The sequence below is a fragment of the Haematobia irritans genome, chromosome 5, assembly GCF_050003625.1.
Source record: "Haematobia irritans isolate KBUSLIRL chromosome 5, ASM5000362v1, whole genome shotgun sequence".
NCBI classification, from domain to species: Eukaryota; Metazoa; Arthropoda; class Insecta; order Diptera; family Muscidae; genus Haematobia; species Haematobia irritans.
In genome coordinates, this window is record NC_134401.1 from 140226448 (window position 1) to 140246939 (window position 20492).

The window sequence follows — 20492 nt, forward strand, 5'->3', positions numbered from 1 at the left end:
CTCAAGAAATGGACCGGTAAGTTGGCCACCAAGATCATGCGATTTGACGCCTTTAGACTATGTTTTGTGGGGCTACGTCAAGTCTAAAGTCTACAGAAATAAGCCAGCAACTATTCCAGCTTTGGAAGACAACATTTCCGAAGAAATTCGGGCTATTCCGGCCGAAATGCTCGAAAAAGTTGCCCAAAATTGGACTTTCCGAATGGACCACCTAAGACGCAGCCGCGGTCAACATTTAAATGAAATTATCTTCAAAAAGTAAATGTCATGGACCAATCTAACGTTTCAAATAAAGAACCGATGAGATTTTGCAAATTTTATGCGTTTTTTTTTAAAAAAAAGTTATCAAGCTCTTAACAAATCACCCTTTATATATATATATATATATATATATATATATATATATATATATATATATATATATATATATATATATATATATATATATATATATATATATATATATATATATATATATATATATATATATATATAACGTCACGTTGCTTTAAATATTACTGAAATATTATTGGGCATTGGTGTTTATCAGCGTCGCAAGTAAATAATTTTAATTTAATTTATTAATTTTCAACTAGTAGCCAGATCAAGGAACTCTGCGACAAGGATGTTGTTGGGAGATATCCTCAAATTTCTTGCAGTGAAATAACTGGTAAGATCAGCGAGGTAGACTTCAACAATGGGCCCGGATGCCATGATTGTAGAATCGTCCGCATATGATACAATCTCGACGCCGTCAGCAGGGGATGGAATCGAGGACATGTAGAGATTAAACAGTGCCGGAGTTATCACCCCACCCTGGGGAACTCCCTGTTTAACTCTACGGGGTTTTGACTTCTTGTCCCTGAATTCCACAGATAATTCAGAACCCAACGCTTGGTTCCTGCCGGTAGGGACGTATTCTCGATCTCCTCGAATAGTGTGGCGAAAGCCACGAGGACCGTCCTGTGATACGGCTTGGGCTGATTGGGTCCCATATTATTGCGTGCTGAAATGGCATGCAATGTTTCATATTGTGGTAAAAATACTTAGAGAGGCTTGGAAAAACTCAGAAATGCAAAGAAATGAAAGAGACATTTTTACTCGCGAAGCGGTATTTATTCAACTCGGAGCCATGGTAATACTTTTTACCCTTATACGTCTAGTCAATGTGGATCGCATCTTATGAATCCTAGAAAACGGCGGTCATTACTTTTCTTCATAAGCGTAGGAAGGCCTCTGGGGAGGGGGCTTAGACCCCCCCAGAAAAATTTTAGCCCCCCCCAGAATTTGAAACTCTTTGATTTTCCATTTTTCAATAAATGTCAATATTTTTTTTTTAATTTTTATAAAAATTAAACAAGTATATACAATCACACAAAGTTCCGCTAAAGACTTTCATGAACAATCGAATTACTTGGGTTGTGGTAGCAGTTGCCGATGGCAATTTTTGAAGTCAGATATTTATGAAATAAAGCTGTGGTTGAACTTATGATTGATTTAGTTTAGTCAATTTAATTAAAAAAATAGTAATTGATATTAAAACTATTCTTTCATAAATTAATATCTTAATAATGCTGCGAAAATGCGTTGCCAAAAGAGTAGTGAAAATGTTCTTTTTGGGTCTAGAAGTGGTGCAAAATTGGCGGAGAAGCAATGAATGTAATATGAGCTTATCATAGGACTAATGTCCATCGTTTCAACAGCCGTTGCAATGAATTTGCATCACTTCTTAAGGTGAGGTCCGAATTCAGTGTTTTAAATGTGAATTAAAAAATTTTGTGATATTTTCCCAAATAAATAATTTTTATATTGTTTTTATGATATTTAATGCATTCTGACGCTTGTTTGAAACGTTTTTCCTCGAATAATTTCCAAAATTATCGATTTTTCTATAATGGATTTAGCAGTTTTGTGGCAAAATTTGAATAATTTGTACCAATTTATTTATTCTTACTCTTTTTTTAAACTATTTGAAAAAAAAGAAAACAAAAAATTACACATTAAAATATGAAAAAAATGAAGTAAAAAACTTCCTGTGTAGTTAAAATAATTGAGGACATTTTTGGAAGTACTTTTAAAGTTGTGCCTTTAGAACAACTCACAATTTTTTGCTGGAAAGTGTGGAACTACTTTTAGTTGCTTTATTATAAATTAATTGTCGAGTTATTTTGATGTCTAATTTTTTATTCAATTTCATGAAATAAAACATTAATTGAACCTATAAGTTCAGTCTATAAATTTTTAGCTAGGGGGGCTATAGCCCCCCCTAGGAAAATTGTCTAGCTACGCTAATGCTTTTCTTCGGAGTCTTCGGGGCTCGATCGCCGAGTGCTGTTCGCAGTTTCTTGGTGTATTCCAAATTAAAATTGGTTGAATGTTACGAAAGGACACAAAAAAGCACCCTCATTGTGGGCTTAAGCCCACTCGTACTGCTCGGAAATGGTCTGACGGTTGCGCTTGTTGACCAAAATGGATTAATAAGCGCCCATTGAATGTTAAAGTCGATGGCGAGATGATTCCGGCTACAAACCACCCCAAGATTCTCTGGGTTACATTCGTCAAAATAAAATTTTGTCAACATTTTCTATAGAAATAAAATTTTGACAAAATTTTTATAGAAATAAAATTTTTACAAAATTTTCTATAGAAATAAAACTTTGACAAAATTTTCTGTAGAAATAAAATGTTGACAAAACTTTCTATAGAAATAAAATTTTGAAAAAAAAAATCTAAAGAAATAAAATTTTGCCAAATTTTTTGTATAGAAATAAAATTTTGACAACATTTTCTATAGAAATAAAATTTTAACAAAATTTTTTATAGAAATAAAATTTTGACAAGATGTTTTATAGAAATAAAATTTTGACAACATTTTCTATAGAAATAAAATTTTGACAGCATTTTCTATAGAAATAAAATTTTGACAACATTTTCTATAGAAATAAAATTTTGACAAAAGTTTCTATAGAAATAAAATTTTGACAAAATTTTCTATAGAAATAAAATTTTGACATAATTTTCAATAGAAATAAAATTTTGATAAAATTGTCTATAGAAATAAAATTTTGACAACATTTTCTATAGAAATAAAATTTTGACAAAATTTTCTAAAGAAATAAAATTTTGACAAAATTTTTGTATAGAAATAAAAGTTTGACAACATTTTCTATAGAAATAAAATTTTGAAAAAATTTTCTTTAGAAATAAAATTTTGACAAAATTTTCTATAGAAATAAAATTTTGACAAAATTATTTATAGAAATAAAATTTTGACAAAATTTTCTATAGAAATACAATTTTGAAAAAATTTTCTATAGAAATAAAATATTGAAAAAAAGATTTTATAGAAATAAAATTTTGACAAAAATTTCTATAGAAATAAAATTTTGAAAAAAAAATTTATAGAAATAAAATTTTGACAAAACTTTCTGAAGAAATAAAATTTTGCAAAGTAATAATTTTTTGTTTGTTGTTTTTGTTTTGGACCAAGTGGCAATCGTGCTGCCCATCCCACTGCAATTTGCGATAAGCTCCGCGACAAGTCGCTTGCCGGCACCACTTGGGATGCGGACAAAGAATCCTTGTTGACTACATATAAAGCAATTGGGCAGCCAATGGTATACGATACAGCGCCACGAAGCGGAATATCATACATATCTGTCAGAACGCTGCCCTTAGAACTCCGACAATTCGTAAAGTTTTTTGGTTTTAAAATCTTGTCCCAAGGATGTTTAAGATGTCCAATATTCCTACATCCAGAGAAATTTGTTAGTAAACATGAACTTTTTCTGTTTAAAAGACATTTGTTAGGTTTCTACTAACAAATTTCTTTGGATTTAGAATGTCACCTGTTAGCCCATAATTCATAATCCATTTACTTAAAAGTGAAAAAATCAATTTTAATATAATTATAATTTATTTATTTAAATACGAAGGCTTTCTTTTACTTAATACTCGAACCTGTATATTAAAAGTTAGGCTACATACAAATATTGATTTTTAGCGTATAGAAGCTGCTGCTAAATGATTTGAATTGGAGAAATTCGAAAGTAAAGTTGAAGTCGCAGGATTCTGTTGGTGATCTTGAGGATAATGGTACTGAGTTGATGAGTGTTGGTGATGGTGGTGGTGGGGAATGGGTTGTTGGTTATGATGATTGTAACAAGAACGAGATCCTGAGGAATGTGGCAATGGTTGAGGTGGTGGGGTTAACTGTATATGAGCCAAATGTTCCATTAAATTGCTGTGGTTATGGCGTTGATTGTGATGATATGGAGGATCTTCATAGCCTCTAATTCCCATTGAAGAAGATGTCGATGTACTTAAATCAGGTGAAGGTGTTTCCGAATACCATATGACTTCTTGGTGGTGCTGGGAATTTGGTGGTGTTCTTGTTGTTGTCAACATTGCTGTTGATGATGGGGGTGATGATAACGTTAATAAATATGCGGTATTATTATTATTATTATTATTATTATCCTCATGATGTACTGCCATATCCGAGGACTCATGTTGCCGCTGATAATCTTCTGGTTCATAGCGAGCCCGTTTGCCTTCTGTTTGAGACCAACTAAACGTGGTGCCATTTGTAACAGATGTTGAATTGGGTGCATGGGAACGTGTTGACGAGTGATGATGATTATTAACCTGGTGATGAAGACCAAAGGGCCAATTCTGTAACAATAAAAAAGAAATTGATATAATATATTAATAAAATTAAATTCCATAAACATAAAAATAAAGTTATTTGAGATGAATGCAGAAATCACTTGCGTCTGCCCTGCCTCAGAGTATGATAATTTTTATTATTTCTGTTTATATTATTAATAGCAATAAACAATCATAGATTTTTCTTAAACTCAAAAAAAAGTTTACTTGGATCCAAAGATTTTGACCTTCCTTTAAGGATTTTGGTATGCGATAGAATTTGTAAAATATTGACAAAAATTTCTATAGAAATAAAATTTTGACAAAATTTTCTATTGAAATAAAATGTTGACAAAATTTTCTATAGAAATCAAATTTTGACATTTTCTATAGAAATAAATTTTTGACAAAATTTTCTATAGAAATAAAATTTTGACAAAATTTTCGATAGAAATAAAATGTTGATAAAATTTTCGATAGAAATAAAATTTTGACAAAATTTTCTATTGAAATAAAATGTTGAAAAAATTTTCTATTGAAATAAAAATTTCTTTAGAAATAAAATGTTGACAAAATTTTCTATAGAAATAAAATGTTGACAAAATTTTTCTATAAAAATAATATATTGACAAAATTTTCTATAGAAATAAACTTTTGACAAAATTTTCTATAGAAATAAAATTTTGACAAAATTTTCTATAGAAATAAAATTTTGACAAAATTTTCTATAAAAATAAAATTTTGACAAAATTTTCTATAGAAATAAAATTTTGACAAAATTTTCTATAGAAATAAAATTTTGACAAAATTTTCTATAGAAATAAAATTTTGACAAAATTTTCTATAGAAATAAAATGTTGACAAAAATTTCTATAAAAATAAAATTTTGACAAAATTTTCTATAAAAATAAATTTTTGACAAAATTTTCCATAGAAGTAAAATGTTGACAAAATAAGTTTGTTTTATCTACCAAACGGTAGTTTTTTGGTAAAATTGTATTCAAATTTTGATTGATTATTTTTGGATCGAGTGGCAACCGTGCTATTGTAGCGAAAATCAAATTGTAAAATTTTGGCTTTAAAATATTGAAAGGCAATGTTTGTTTCAACAAACAGACTTTCTCATCAGATTTTTGCTTCTTTAACAGACTTTTCTGTAGGTCGTCTAACAAATTTCTTTGGGTGTATCAATAGGAAATGCGATCTGCTATTTTTCAGCAGACAAAAACAGATTTTTTTTTAAATGATTCCTTTCCCTTTTACAGTAGCCAAAAACTGTTATTTTAGCAAATATATTTTTCCGTTATCAATTACAAAATTCTTTGAGTGTATCCCATAAAAAATATATATTTTGTCTTATGATGAAATTCCAAGTCCATCTAGCATCAGTATCTCTGTAAAACTTGGCCTAAATAGATATATTTGCAAAAGCGTCATATCGGACCATTTTTAGGTTAATCGCCATATAAACCGAACCCGGATTTAACTTCCGGAACCACTTTGAAGTGCAAATGTTACCCGATCCGGTTGAAATTTGATAAGTGTTATAACTAAACGTCCTCTAACAATTTGGTCTATATCGGTCCCATATAAACCGATTGAAATCCGTAGCCTCTTGGATTAATATATTTCATCCGATCTGGAAGCCACCGTGGTGCAATGGTTAGCATGCCCGCCTTGCATACACAAGGTCGTGAGTTTGATTCCTGTTTCAAACGAATACCAAAAAGTTTTTCAGCGGTGGATTATCCCAACTCAGTAATGCTGGTTAAATTTCTGAGGGTTTCAAAGCTTCTTTAAGTAGTCACTGCAATGTGGAACGCCGTTCGGACTCGGCTATAAATAGGAGGTCCCTTGTCATTGAGCTTAACATGAAATCGAACAGCACTCAGTGATAAGAGAGAAGTTCACCACTGTGGTATTACAATGGACTGAATAGTCTAAGTGAGCCTGATACATCGGCCTGCCACCTATCCTAACCTAACCATCCGATCTGAAATTTGGCACGTGATATTAGTAGACGTCCTCTAACAAACATGAAAAATTTTGGGCCTTATCGTTTCATAATTATATAAAGCCCCCATATGAACCGATTCCCAGATTTGACTCTTGGATTCATGATATTAGTATACGCCCTCTAACAACTATGAAAAAATTGGTCCACATCGAGTCATATTTATATATAAACCGATCCCCCTAATTTCCTCAGGAACGAAATTTTTTAGACAACGAAATTCTCCTTTCTTATATGTATTGTTTTTTAGACCAAAGAAGCCAAAATTTATAATATTCGATTCAACGATTGTCTCTAATTATTTTTATTTTCCTTTAAAGAAAATTCCTTAGCGCCAAAAGAAAAGTTTGCTTGGCTAAAACTTCGGTCCTCAGAAAAGAAAACTCTTCTTTCAGTGTACCTCCATCTACATTGGTTCATATGACAGTGTTTTTTTTTAGAATTGTGTACGTAATGGTGGAAGGTACAGAAGATTCGTTAATTAAATCAATTAAATGTTTCATTGGCGAAGTTGATTGTTATCCTAATTTTCGTTAATGCAAAGTTAATTGGAGACACTTTGGAAACATGCCCAAAACTCTTCGTCCGAACGAGTGTTTGTGTTACAAACATCTTTCCTCGAGTGTATTTAGCTGACTTATTGTAATAAATACAAGCAAACATTTATTGCTGTAACCAACATATTATAGATGGATATAAACATTTGGAAAGCAAACAAAAGGAATTCATCATCATTGTCCACATTGTTTTCTCTAGCATGAAACCAGCAAATTATGTGTTGATACTTGCCACATGCTAATTACAATTTCGTATTGGTTGCTAGATGCGCTGATGGGCCATAAAATGTGTGGCGGTTGATGGTATTTTGGTGGTATTTTCATAGCCTAAACAAATCATCATCATTACCAGCAGCAGAAGCGTCTTTAAGTACCGAACAAAAAAAAAGCCTAACATAGACAGGCTGGACGTTGGTTGTAGTATGTTTCCATATGGTCCTTAATTTGTGACGTTTATAAGGCAGTGCGTTCACTTCTCTTTGTATTTGCGAGTTTTTTTTTATGGAAATGAGAACATGGGGGGGATTCCCCAAATGTTATCAAGTTAGACAATGGAAATGAAGTTAGATTCTATTCTATGAATGAACAACTTTTTTATTAGGACAACAATAATTAATATTTGCGACCCGCCTTTAAAGTCGCATGTCTTTGAGATTAGGTAAATTTCCCTAAGGTAAAGAAAAACGTTTTTGATTTAAAAAATAGTCTTTAAATTAACTGAGATATTAAATAACATAATTGGATAACAAATAAACAAATCAGTTCATTCAGTTAGTTTTTTATATAAATTAAATTAAACTAATTTATTACATATTCACTCAACGTACCAACGTTCCAACATCTTCTGGAGTTTTTTTTTTTTTTGAAATTGAACATTTTTACATTATTCTCTGACTTGTACAATAAGTTCTACTTTCAACTAATTCTACATATCGTTATTATCAATTAAAATAAAACTGGACATCACGATACATATTTTAATAATAATTAATAATAATACTCAATATTTATACGTATTATTATAAATTATTATTAAAATATGTCCAGTTTTATTTCAATTGATAATAAAGATATGTTAAACAGAATAAAATTGAAACGTACTGTCATAAATACTTATTAAAACATTTTTACTAGAATAAATTAAATTTGTATCTAATTTTAATTTTATAGAAACTATGCCCAGAGAAGAAATATGACCACCTCAAACATGTTTCATGTTCTATTTGGACGGAGATCGTGGGAAACAATATTTTTCCGAGAAAACTGTTCATTTCGTTCGTAGTCAAAATCCTTAAGGGGTGTTAAAATTTTTGAATCCAAGTAAAGTTATTTTCAGTGTATCCTATGGCTCTTTTTCAGACTTGAAATAGGCATGCCTATTTTTTTTTTATTTTTTTTTTAATTTAATCTTAAATTTTGGTGCAGCAGAGTCAACTGACTCGAGAGCAAAGTTTAAAGTCTATGGGATTCGCCTTGACCAAACATACCGCCCCATTGGAAAAATATTGACCTAATATGAAAGATTATGAAACCTAACTTTTAGGACATGCTATTTAGACAATATTAAGTTTTTATACCCTCCACCATAGGATGGGGGTATATTAACTTTGTCATTCCGTTTGTAACACATCGAAATATTGCTCTAAGACCCAATAAAGTATATATATTCTGGGTCGTGGTGAAATTCTGAGTCGATCTAAGCATATCCGTCCGTCCGTCCGTCTGTTGAAATCACGCTAACTTCCGAACGAAACAAGCTATCGACTTGAAACTTGACATAAGTAGTTGTTTGATGTAGGTCTGATGGTATTGCAAATGGGCCATATCAGGCCACTTTTACGTATAGCCCCCATATAAACCGACCCCCATATAAACTGACCTCAGTGAGCCTCTTGGGGGGAGCAGAATTCATCCGATCCGGTTGAAATTTGGTACGTGGTGTAATTATATGGTCTCTAACAACAATGCAAAATTGGTCCAAATCGGTCCATAATTATATACAGTAATCCCTCGATTTACGTCGTCTCGGTTTACGTTGTTTCGATTTACGTCGTCGAATTTTTTGTTCCATCAAACTTCGGTTTACGTCGCAATTCGATTTACGTCGTCGATTTTTTTGCCCACTTGATCAGAAACGTCTTCCATACGTAAAATAAGTATCAACGATGATGACATCGAAACATTTTTTTCTGAAATTCTTACCGAAATTACTGAATTACCTTTATTTTTGAAGTTTTTTATTATGTACACGCACATACATACATAAATGGACTTAGGAGTAAGTATGAGCAATTGTTAATTCGGTTTACGTCGTTTCGACTAACGTCGTCAAATTCCGGAACCAATCACGACGTAAATCGAGGGATTACTGTATAACCCCCATATAAATCGATCTCCAGATTTGATCTCCGGAACCTCTTGGAGGAGCAAAATTCCTCCGTTTCGGTTGAAATTTGTTACATGGCGCTAGTATATGACCGCTAACAGTCATGCAAACATTGGTCCATATCGGTCTATAGTTATATATAGCCGATCGCATATCACACACAAATTGGTCCATATCGCCAAAATAATCTACCAAAATTTTATTTCTATAGAAAATTTTGTCAAAATTTTATTTCTATAGAAAATTTTCTTAAAATTTTATTTCTATAGAAAATTTTGTCAAAATTTTATTTCTATAGAAAATTTTGTCAAAATTTTATTTCTATAGAAAATTTTGTCAAAAATTTTATTTCTATAGAAAATGTTGTCAAAATTTTATTTCTATAGCAAATTTTGTCAAAATTTTATTTCTATAGAAAAAACTGTCGAAATTGTATTTCTATGGAAAAATATAAATCGGTCCCCAGATTTGACCTGCGGAACCTCTAGGAGGAGCAAAATTGCTCCGATTCGGTTGAAATTTGTTACATTGCACTAGTATATGGCCACTAATAGCCATGCAAAAATTGGTCCATATCGGTCCATAGTTATATATAGCCGATCGCCAATCACACAAAAATTGGTCCATATCGCCAAAAATAAAAATAATTTTATTTCTATAGTAAATTTTGTCAAAGTTTTATTTCTATAGAAAATTTTCTTAAAATTTTATATCTATAAAAAATTTTGTCAAAATTTTATTTCTATAGAAAATTTTTTCAAAATTTTATTTCTATAGAAAATTTTGTCAAAATTTTATTTCTATAGAAAATTTTGTCAAAATTTTATTTCTATAGAAAATTTTTTCAAAAATTTATTTCTATAGAAAATTTTGTCAAAATTTTATTTCTATAGAAAATTTTGTCAAAATTTTATTTCTATAGAAAATGATGTCAAAATTTTATTTCTATAGAAATTTTTGTAAACTGAATTATATACGTATTTTATCGACCTTTTTTGTGTAATATATAGCCCGTATGGACTAACTTAATATTTAGAAGACGGAGTTAAGAAGTTTTAAGATACCTTGCCATCGGCAGTGTTACCGAAACCCAGGTAATTCGATTGTGGATGACAGTCTTTAGTAGAAGTTTCTACGCAATCCATGGTGGAGGGATTGCGTAGAGGGAAGATTCGGCCAGGTCGAACTTACGGCCGCATATACTTATTTTTTAATAATAAATTTATAATTAAAAGAAAGTTATAATTATTGCTTCAAAAGAATTTTTAATTAAATTTAGAACACGAATCTCTAAATTTGTTTTCATCAGTTAAAGGTAAATTTTCCCTAAAGTAAAGAAAAATATTTTCGATTTAAGGAAATATCCCCATAAACTGTAAACCCATTTTTCCCATATATATTCTCTACGTAAACCTTTTTGGTAAATCGTTTTGAATATGGACAATAGTCTTTAAATTAATTGAATGTTTCGATTTAAGATAACGATTCAACACTGAAAAAATATTGTCGCGAAGCCAATGATATCATGCACTGAAAAAAAATATTTACGAGATATTAAAGATTACGCAACCTAAATTTTAGGTTGCGAAATTTACAAAATATTTAAAACAAATTTCTTTAAAATAATGCAATTTTAATTAAAATAAAGTCCACAATATTTGCTTCAAAAATTTTTTTCATTTAATTTAGGACAATTTTTTTTTTAATTTGCGTCCCTCCCATGAACTAAGGCTAATTTTCCTTAGAGTAAAGAAACACATTTTTAATTTAAAGAAATTGTCCTTAAATTAACTGAAATATTGAAACTTTAGATTTAAGATAAAAACGCTTCAAATATAGGCTAAGACTTATTTTGAGGATTTAGCGTATTTGGTTTAAAGTTTTTTTTTGGAATTAAGAAAATATTTTTTACTTTGAAGTATCCGTTATAATTTGAATTTTTAAACTGTATGCTAATTAAAATTTTTTACATCCTACATTTAATTCTAGCTTCGTCCCAAAAAATGTCTTTGTTTTAAAGAAGCCTCATTTTTGGCTCGGAATCAATAGCAAAATCCTATTATAATTCCATAAAAGTTTATTAATTAAAATTATTATGATTCCTTATATCGCACACCCATATAACAAAAAAGAAGACTCTTTTTTTCCTATAATCAAAATAATGATGAATTCTTGTTCATAATTAAAATAATTTCTCATGAAATTTGAATAATATTTTCTTTGTGGTTGTTTATTTTGTGAAGGCTGTTAAAATAACAAAGCAACAACAACAACAATAGCAAAGGACAGACGAAAACAACAAAACTAAATAGAAAAAGTGTCCCCATAAAAAAAGTCCAAGGAAATGAACCAAGGCGACAAATAACGAAAATGCGCCAAATATGACAAGTACTTCAAACAGTCAAGTCTGTCAAAGACTCATTTCAAAATGAAAAAGAACGAAGAAAGTGAAGAACAGCGGCATCAGCAGCAACAACAATAACAATAGAAAAGGCAGCAATAACAAATAAACTAGAAATAATATCTGTATTTAAAAATAAACGTAAAAATACACCTATAACATGGGGTCTTAATCTGCACACATCCATACATACGTATGTACATATGAGTATATCCCTATACGCAATGTACTTATGTGCAGATGTATGTACTCGTATGTATGAATTTCATGGGGCAGATGGACCGACAAAAGAACTAATAGACAATCGTAACGTTCCTAAATTAAGATTTTAATCCTAAAGTACTTGCGATACATTACGTCGTCATCATCATTGCTGCTAACTGTCATAAATTCTGAAAGATATATTATTCACGATCTCGTATGGAATGGGGGGAGCATATTTTGTGGTGCACACAGAGATGAGGGCAACAAACAGACAAACCTATGTGAGAATATATCGCGAGTATTTCCCAAATATCGTATTACAGGAAAATATTTTACAGGGAATGAAATATTTTCATATAAAGGTGGTGGAGTGGTATTTTCCAATAGAAGTACTTGAAGGTAAGCCCCAACAATTATCACACATTATATATGCTCCAACTTCACATACAAATAAATAATGTATTTAATCTCTAAGAAATTTATGATGGACTCTTCTAATATCGTCAAATATCATATTATTTAACAGTGGTTTACATGAAATTGAAGAATAAAACAAAACCAAAAAATAACAAGTAAGGAAAGTCTAAAGTCGGGCGGGGCCGACTATATTATACAATGCACCACTTTGTAGATCCACATTTTCGATAGCATATCAAATTCGTCCAATGTCCATATGTATATGTTCCCATATACATATATTTAAATCTGACCCGATCTGGAAAAAAATTGTTAGAGTTCTACAAAATTTACGGCTAACGGCTAATACCCGGGGTGGAACACAATGTTAGTAAAAAACAAGTAAGGAAAGTCTACAGTCAGGCGGGGCCGACTATATTATACCCTGCATCACTTTGTAGATCTAAATTTTCGATACCATATCACATCCGTCAAATGTGTTTATATGTTATATAAAGGTTTGTCCCAAATACATACATTTAAATATCACTCGATTTTGACAGAATTTGATAGACTTTTACAAAATCTATAGACTCAAAATTTAAGTTGGCTAATGCACTAGGGTGGAACACAATTTTAGTAAAAAACAAGTAAGGAAAGTCTAAAGTCGGGCGGGGCCGACTATATTATACCCTGCACCACTTTGTAGATCTAAATTTTCGATACCATATCCCGTCCGTCAAATGTGGTAGGTGCTATATATAAAGGTTTGTCCCAAATACATACGTTTAAATATCACTCGATTTTGACAGAATTTGATAGACTTTTACAAAATCTATAGACTCAAAATTTAAGTTGGCTAATGCACTAGGGTGGAACACAATTTTAGTAAAAAAAATATGGGAAACATTTAAATCTGAAGCAATTTTAAGAAAACTTCGCAAAATTTTATTTATGATTTATCGCTCGATATATATGTATTAGAAGTTTAGGAAAATTAGAGTCATTTTGACAACTTTTCGACTAAGCAGTGGCGATTTAACACGGAAAATGTTGGTATTTTGACCATTTTTGTCGAAATCAGAAAAACATATATATGGGAGCTATATCTAAATCTGAACCGATTTCAATCAAATTTGGAACACATGACTATATTACTAATTGTACTCCTAGTGCAAAATTTCAACCAAATTGGGCCAAAACTCTGGCTTCTGGGGCCATATAATTCCATATCGGGCGAAAAATATATATGGAAGCTATATCTAAATCTGAACCGATTTCAATCAAATTTGGCACACATGACCATACTACCAATTGTACTCCTTGTGCAAAATTTCAAGCTAATCGGCATAAAACTCTGGCTTCTGGGTCCATATAAGTGCATATCGGGCGAAATATATATATATATGGGAGCTATATCTAAATCTGAACCGATTTCACAGACAGACGGACGGACATGGTTATATCAACTCAGGGACCCACCCTGAGCATTATTGCCAAAAACACCATGTGTCTATCTCGTCTCCTTCTGGGTGTTACAAACATATGCACTAACTTATAATACCCTGTTCCACAGTGTGGCGCAGGGTATAACAAGTATATACGGCCGTATTTTCGGCCAGGCCGAATCTTATATACCCTCCACCATGGATTGCATAGAAACTTCTACGAATGACTGTCAGCCACAATTACTTGGGTTGTGGTATCTTAAAACTTCTTAACATCGTTTTCTAAATTGTGAGTTAGTCCATACGTGGTAGAGAGCCAGAATTGAGATATGGGGGTCGCCTATATGGGGGTCGCCTATATGGGGGCTATATACAATTATGAACTTGATATGGACCAATTTTTTGTGATTGGGGATCGATTTATCTGAGGGCTATATATAACTATAGACCGATATGGACCTAGTTAGGCATGGTTGTTAACGGCCATATACAATGTACCAAATTTCAACTGACTCGGGTGAAATTTGCTACTCCAAGAGGCTCCAAAACCAAATCTCGGGATCAGTTCATATTGGGGCTATATATGATTATGGACTGATATGGACCACTTTTTGCATGGCTATTAAATATCATATACAACCACCACGTACCAAATTTCAACCAAATCGGATGAATTTTGCTTCTCCAAAAGGCCCTGGAAGTCAAATCTGGGGATCGGTTTATATGAGGCTATATATAATTATGGACTGATATGAACCAATTCCTGCGTAGTTGTTGGATAACATATACTAACATAAGGTACCAAATTTCAACCGAATCGTATGAATTTTGCTCTTCCAAGGGGCTCCGGAGGTCAACTCTGGGGATCGGTTTATATGGGGGCTATATATAATTATGGACCGATTTCGACCAATTTTTGTATGGGTGTTTGAGGCCATATATTAACACCACGTACCAAATTTCAACTGAATCAGATGAATTTTGGGCTTCCAAGAGGCTCCGGTGGTCAAATCTGGGGATCGGCTTATATGGGGGCTATATATAATTATGGACCGATATGGACCATTTTTTGCATGGTCATTAGAGACCATATACTAACACCATATACCAAATTTCAGCCGGATCGGATGAAATTTGCTTCTCTTAGAGTCCCCGCAAGCCAAATTTGGGGGTCCGTTTATGTGGGGGCTATACGTAAAAGTGGACCGATATGGCCCATTTGCAATACCATATATATATATATATATATATATATATATATATATATATATATATATATATATATATATATATATATATATATATATATATATATATATATATATATATATATATATATATATATATATATATATATATATATATATATATATATATATATATATATATATATATATATATATAATATATATATATATAAATTGGCTTTAGTGAAATATAGGGTTCACTTTAGTTTAGCCGCTAAAATTTCTATTTTTCACGATTACTTTTCTTAATTAATCCACTTTAAGGAATACAAACTTTGTGAAAATTTGCTTTGGGCTATTCCCCATCAAGTTATAATAAAATTTGCAACAAAATTTGTATAATTGTATGACTTTTTTACTGATTTAGTTTTCACTTTAGCGATTTTAGCGGCTAAACTCGGACTTAATACCCACCGAAATGGGTGAAAAAAAATCTGTTGGTGAATCTGTTGAAATCTCGATCATGACTTTATTCACCCACCCACAACGATTTTAATTGCGCTATCCTATTCAATTACTTTCACGATTTTAATCAAGCATTCGATGTTAATCACGTCACATATTCGTGAGAAAACTTCCACTTCATAATAAAATTTGCAACAAAATTTGTATAATTGTATGACTTTTTTTACTGATTTAGTTTTCATTTTAGCGATTTTAGCGGCTAAACTCGGACTTAATACCCACCGAAATGGGTGAAAAAAAACTGTTGGTGAATCTGTTGAAATCTCGATCATGATTTTATTCACCCACCCACAACGATTTTAATTGCGCTATCCTATTCAATTACTTTCACGATTTTAATCAAGCATTCGATGGTAATCACGTCACATATTCGTGAGAAAACTTCCACTCACTAACTTACATATCTCTAATCGGCAGATTCAAAAAGAACATTTTTATACCCTGCGCCACACTGTGTAACAGGGTATTATAAGTTAGTGCATATGTTTGTAATAATATTTTTGCAGAATGTTATCTCTCAAAGCTATAGAATATAGGAAGACCTCTAATTCGTATGCCATTTTTAATAAAAGAAGGCATGCTATCCACTTTGGCCTCGTACGACGCCTTAAAGGACTCCGTTTCAATGTAAACCACTGTGCTCGTAGGCATTCATAATTTATTTAATGACACCATTTAAGAATTACTGTCAACTGCGCCCAAATCAAATTGTTGACAAAATGCAGCCTGCAAGGTGTCTGTGTGTGTGTTGCTTTCTCTCGTTCACGAAGAAACCTCATTTGCTTGTGGTTTTGGTGGTGACAATGGGGAAAATGCATCCGAATTGTTGTGCCTGATAGACATGTATAAACGTGTAAAGTGGTGGCACTGACACCACTTAGGAAAACGACACTTTAAGATCATCAACGACCAATGCTCCATAAAACATTCATTCACTTTTCAAAATTAGTACTACATTTAATTTCACATGAAAACGTTTATGGGTTTTAAACCTATGGTCTAACATTTTAAAGACCCTGAACTCTTTAGGTCATTGGCATTTGGGTTTGTTAATCATATCTGTAGAAAATACGAATTTCCTTACTTACCATACTTTGGGCTCCGCTGTGTAATTGTAAATAGCAACTTGGAGCATCGTTGAGGGATGAACCATCGATATCATCAACACCTCCCAAACCTCCATTTGTACCCAATGGAGCATTACCTTCTACCACAGCTTTTAACTGTTTGATATACATGGTGGCCAAACGTAATGTATCCAATTTGGATAGTTTCGTATCAGAAGGAATATTGGGTAGCTTAGTCTTTAATCGTCCAAAAGCACTTGAAAGGACTCGCATGCGTGCCCTTTCTCTAGCATTTGCTGCATTACGTTGTATAGGCGGATTATCATTGCGGGAACCTGTAAAGGGATAATTTAGAAACATGTATGTGATCTAGTGAATTGAAATGATTTGATTAAATATAAAGGAATTATTTAGTTGATTAATATATTATATGCTCATGAGGAAAATTTCACTCATGAGGGGTGTGGGGAGTTATATTCTCTGATTGGTTTGAAATTGGCAGGGAACGTAGATGATGTGCATGCAAAGTAAGAACTTGTTACGTCTATTCTAATATAGACGAGACGGGGACTCCCCTCTTGCATTTTGTACATATGTCTACACCCAAAGAAAAAATCAATTTCTCCCGAACGAAATTTTAGACATTCTTAGAACATTTTAGAAAATCCCTTTTCTTAAAAAGTATTTTCTTTAAGAGCAAATAAAACCGATTTTATGATAAGCGACCCAACAAATATTTCTAATCATATTTGGATGTTATATATAAATTTTTAGCGTTAAGGGAAGACTTTGCTTGCCTAAAATTTCGTTCCTAAGAACTTAAATTTCTGTATACGAGAAATTTCCGGGACTACTAGAGGAAGATTATGTGCACGCAAAGAAGAAATATGATTACCCAAAACATGTTTCATTGGCAGAATGTTATTTTTGGGCGATATTCATTCTCTGCACTCAAAAAGAGTTTATTTGGAACCAAATATTTTGACCTTCCCTTAAGGATTTTGGTATTCCGATCCAAAGATGCGGCTTCTTTAAAATAAAGACATTTTTTAGCGAACTGTCTGGTTTTAAATCTAGGATCATTAAAATTAATACACAGATCTCATTTATCTGATCTCCATTCCCTTTTCGCGGTATATTAATATAGCTATTCATGAAGAACCCAGCAGAAAAAATTGGAAGTTCTTCCAAAGGCACAATTTTAAAAGCACTTCCAAAAATGTTCTCTCGAAAATGTTCTTTATTTTAGCTACACAGAAAGTTCTTTTAATTTTTTTTATAACTCCCCTTTTTCATATTTTTAATGGGTATTTTTACCTTTAATTGTTTCAAATAAGTTAAAAAATGAGTAAGAATTAATAAAATGGTACAAATTATTAAAAATTTGTCGAAAAAAATGCAATATCCATTCTAAAAAAAATTGCGAATTTTTTTAAATTTTTGAAGTCGAACGTTTCAGACAAGCATTAGAATCCATTAAAATCATAAAAAATTAAATAAATTATTTATTTAGCAAAATATCAAAAAATTTTTTAATTCACATTCAAAACACTGATCACACCTTAAGAAGTGATGCAAATTCAGTGCAACAGTTGTTGAAATGGTGGACATCCATCCTATGACAAGCCCATGTTAAATTCATTGCTTCTGCGCCAATTTGGCACCACTTCCGGATCCAAAAAGAACATTTTCCCTGCTTTTTTGGCGATGCTTTTTTTTGCTGGGAAACAACTGCCAGTTTAAAAATCCAAATTATAGCGGATACTTCAAAGTACAAAATATTTTCTTAATTCCAAAAAAAACTTTAAACCAAAGATGCTAAATCCTCAAAATAAGTCTTAGGCTATATTTGAAGCGTTTTTATATTAAATCAAAAGATTCAATATTTCTGTTAATTTAAGGACGATTTCTTTAAATCAAAAATGTGTTTCTTTACTTTAAGCAAAATTTGCCTTAATTCAAAGACATATGGCTTTAACGGAGCAGGGCAAATTTCCAAAATTTGTGTCCTAAATATAATAGAAAAATTGTTTTGAAGCAAAGATTATGAACTTTATTTTAATTAAAATTTCATTATTTTAAAGAAATTTGTCCTCAATATTTTGTAAGCTTTTCAGTGTAGGTGTGGAGACGTAGAATTTGCATGAAACGAAGAAGATGGTCTTACAATATCAACTGGACACAATGGGGATTGGGATATCTCCCTTATTTTTTAATCAAAATAATAGAATCGATTAACTTTACACTCAAAAAAAAGCCACTTGAATCCAATGATTTTGATCTTCCCTTGAGTATTTGGTATTGATATCAAGTCAAAGATGAGACTTAAAGGCATTTTTTTTAAAAGCTATCTAACTTTAAATCTTGGTGCTACAAATTCAATCATAATAAACAAAAACTTTCGAAAAAAATGGCACTTGCCCCCAAATTTTAAAGTTTGGAAACAAAACCAAAGTGGACAAACTAGAAAATCATGTTCGAAATTACTTCCATTCACCGTCGAATCTGGGGAGCCACCGTGGTGCAATGGTTAGCATGCCCGCCTTGCATACACAAGGTCTTGGGTTCGATTCCTGCTACGACCGAACACCAAAAAGTTTTTCAGCGGTGGATTATCCCACCTCAGTAATGCTGGTGACATTTCTGAGGGTTTTAAAGCTTCTCTAAGTGGTTTCACTGGAATGTGGAACGCCGTTCGGACTCGGCTATAAAAAGGAGGTCCCTTGTCATTGAGCTTAACATGGAATCGGTCAGCACGCAGTGATAAGAGAAAAGTTCACCAATGTGGTATCACAATGGACTGAATAGTCTAAGTGAGCCTGATACATCGGGCTGCCGCCTAACCTAACCGTCGAATCTGCCAAATAATTCGATATAGAACAGCCTTGCAATGTCCACTTTTTCGTATGTTACTTGATTCGACCTTGTCGAGATCAGACCAAAACACCATAACTCACTATTGGTGGTGGTTAGCACAGACGAATATAGAGACCACGCTTCTAGGAGAAAGTAGTGCAGAAGTAATTAATTGTTGTACTCACTTTGAGAACTGGCATCCTCATCAAAATCATCATCCATTAGTTCAAAAGGACTTGCCGAGCGCTTCTTACGGGACATTTTTATAATATTTTTTTTCTTTTCAATTTAATTGAATACTTTGGTTCTCCAATTTGTTGTTGTTTTTTTATTTTTAATTCGTTTAAATATTTTTTATTTTTTATTTGTTGTATTAAAAAAAAACAAATTCACTTTTACACTTTTAAACGAATCCGATGGTTATTATTTAAATTTAAAAATTCGTTATAATTCGTTTTTTTTTTTTAATCGAAAGTACCGTTTATTTTTTTCTCCCATTCACTTTCAAGAGCACAACCTCAAGGGATACCGTTTCATAAGGAACTGAAGTCATCTCTTCGAGATCATTCATATTTACACTCTCCAAATTTCTTAAGTGATCAATTTGCCTAATATTACATACATATGTTTCAGCGCCGAGCGGAAAAAAGTGTTTGTTTTTCTTTGTCATGAATATTAAGAGGGTTGAGATTTTCTCACTAGGACTCTATTTTTAGCTAGTAGTGGGTGGAGACATTCTCAGTCGGCCAACGAGAGATCTATCAGGAAATACTCATACGCAACATATTAGGCGAATAAACAACA

The 20492-nt window shown here is 31.9% G+C and overlaps 1 protein-coding gene across 1 annotated transcript; it reads right to left on the bottom strand.

The window, feature by feature from the left end:
- Positions 1-3897: 3897 nt before the first annotated feature.
- HLH54F (basic helix-loop-helix domain-containing transcription factor HLH54F) lies at positions 3898-20206 on the bottom strand. The gene is made up of 3 exons (XM_075310043.1): positions 19874-20206; positions 16854-17167; positions 3898-4674 (listed from the first exon to the last, which is right to left on the bottom strand). Exons 1-3 carry the CDS (start codon positions 19947-19949, stop codon positions 4000-4002), a joined length of 1065 nt encoding a protein of 354 aa, XP_075166158.1. The 5' UTR covers positions 19950-20206; the 3' UTR covers positions 3898-3999.
- Between the last annotated feature and the right edge of the window lie 286 nt (positions 20207-20492).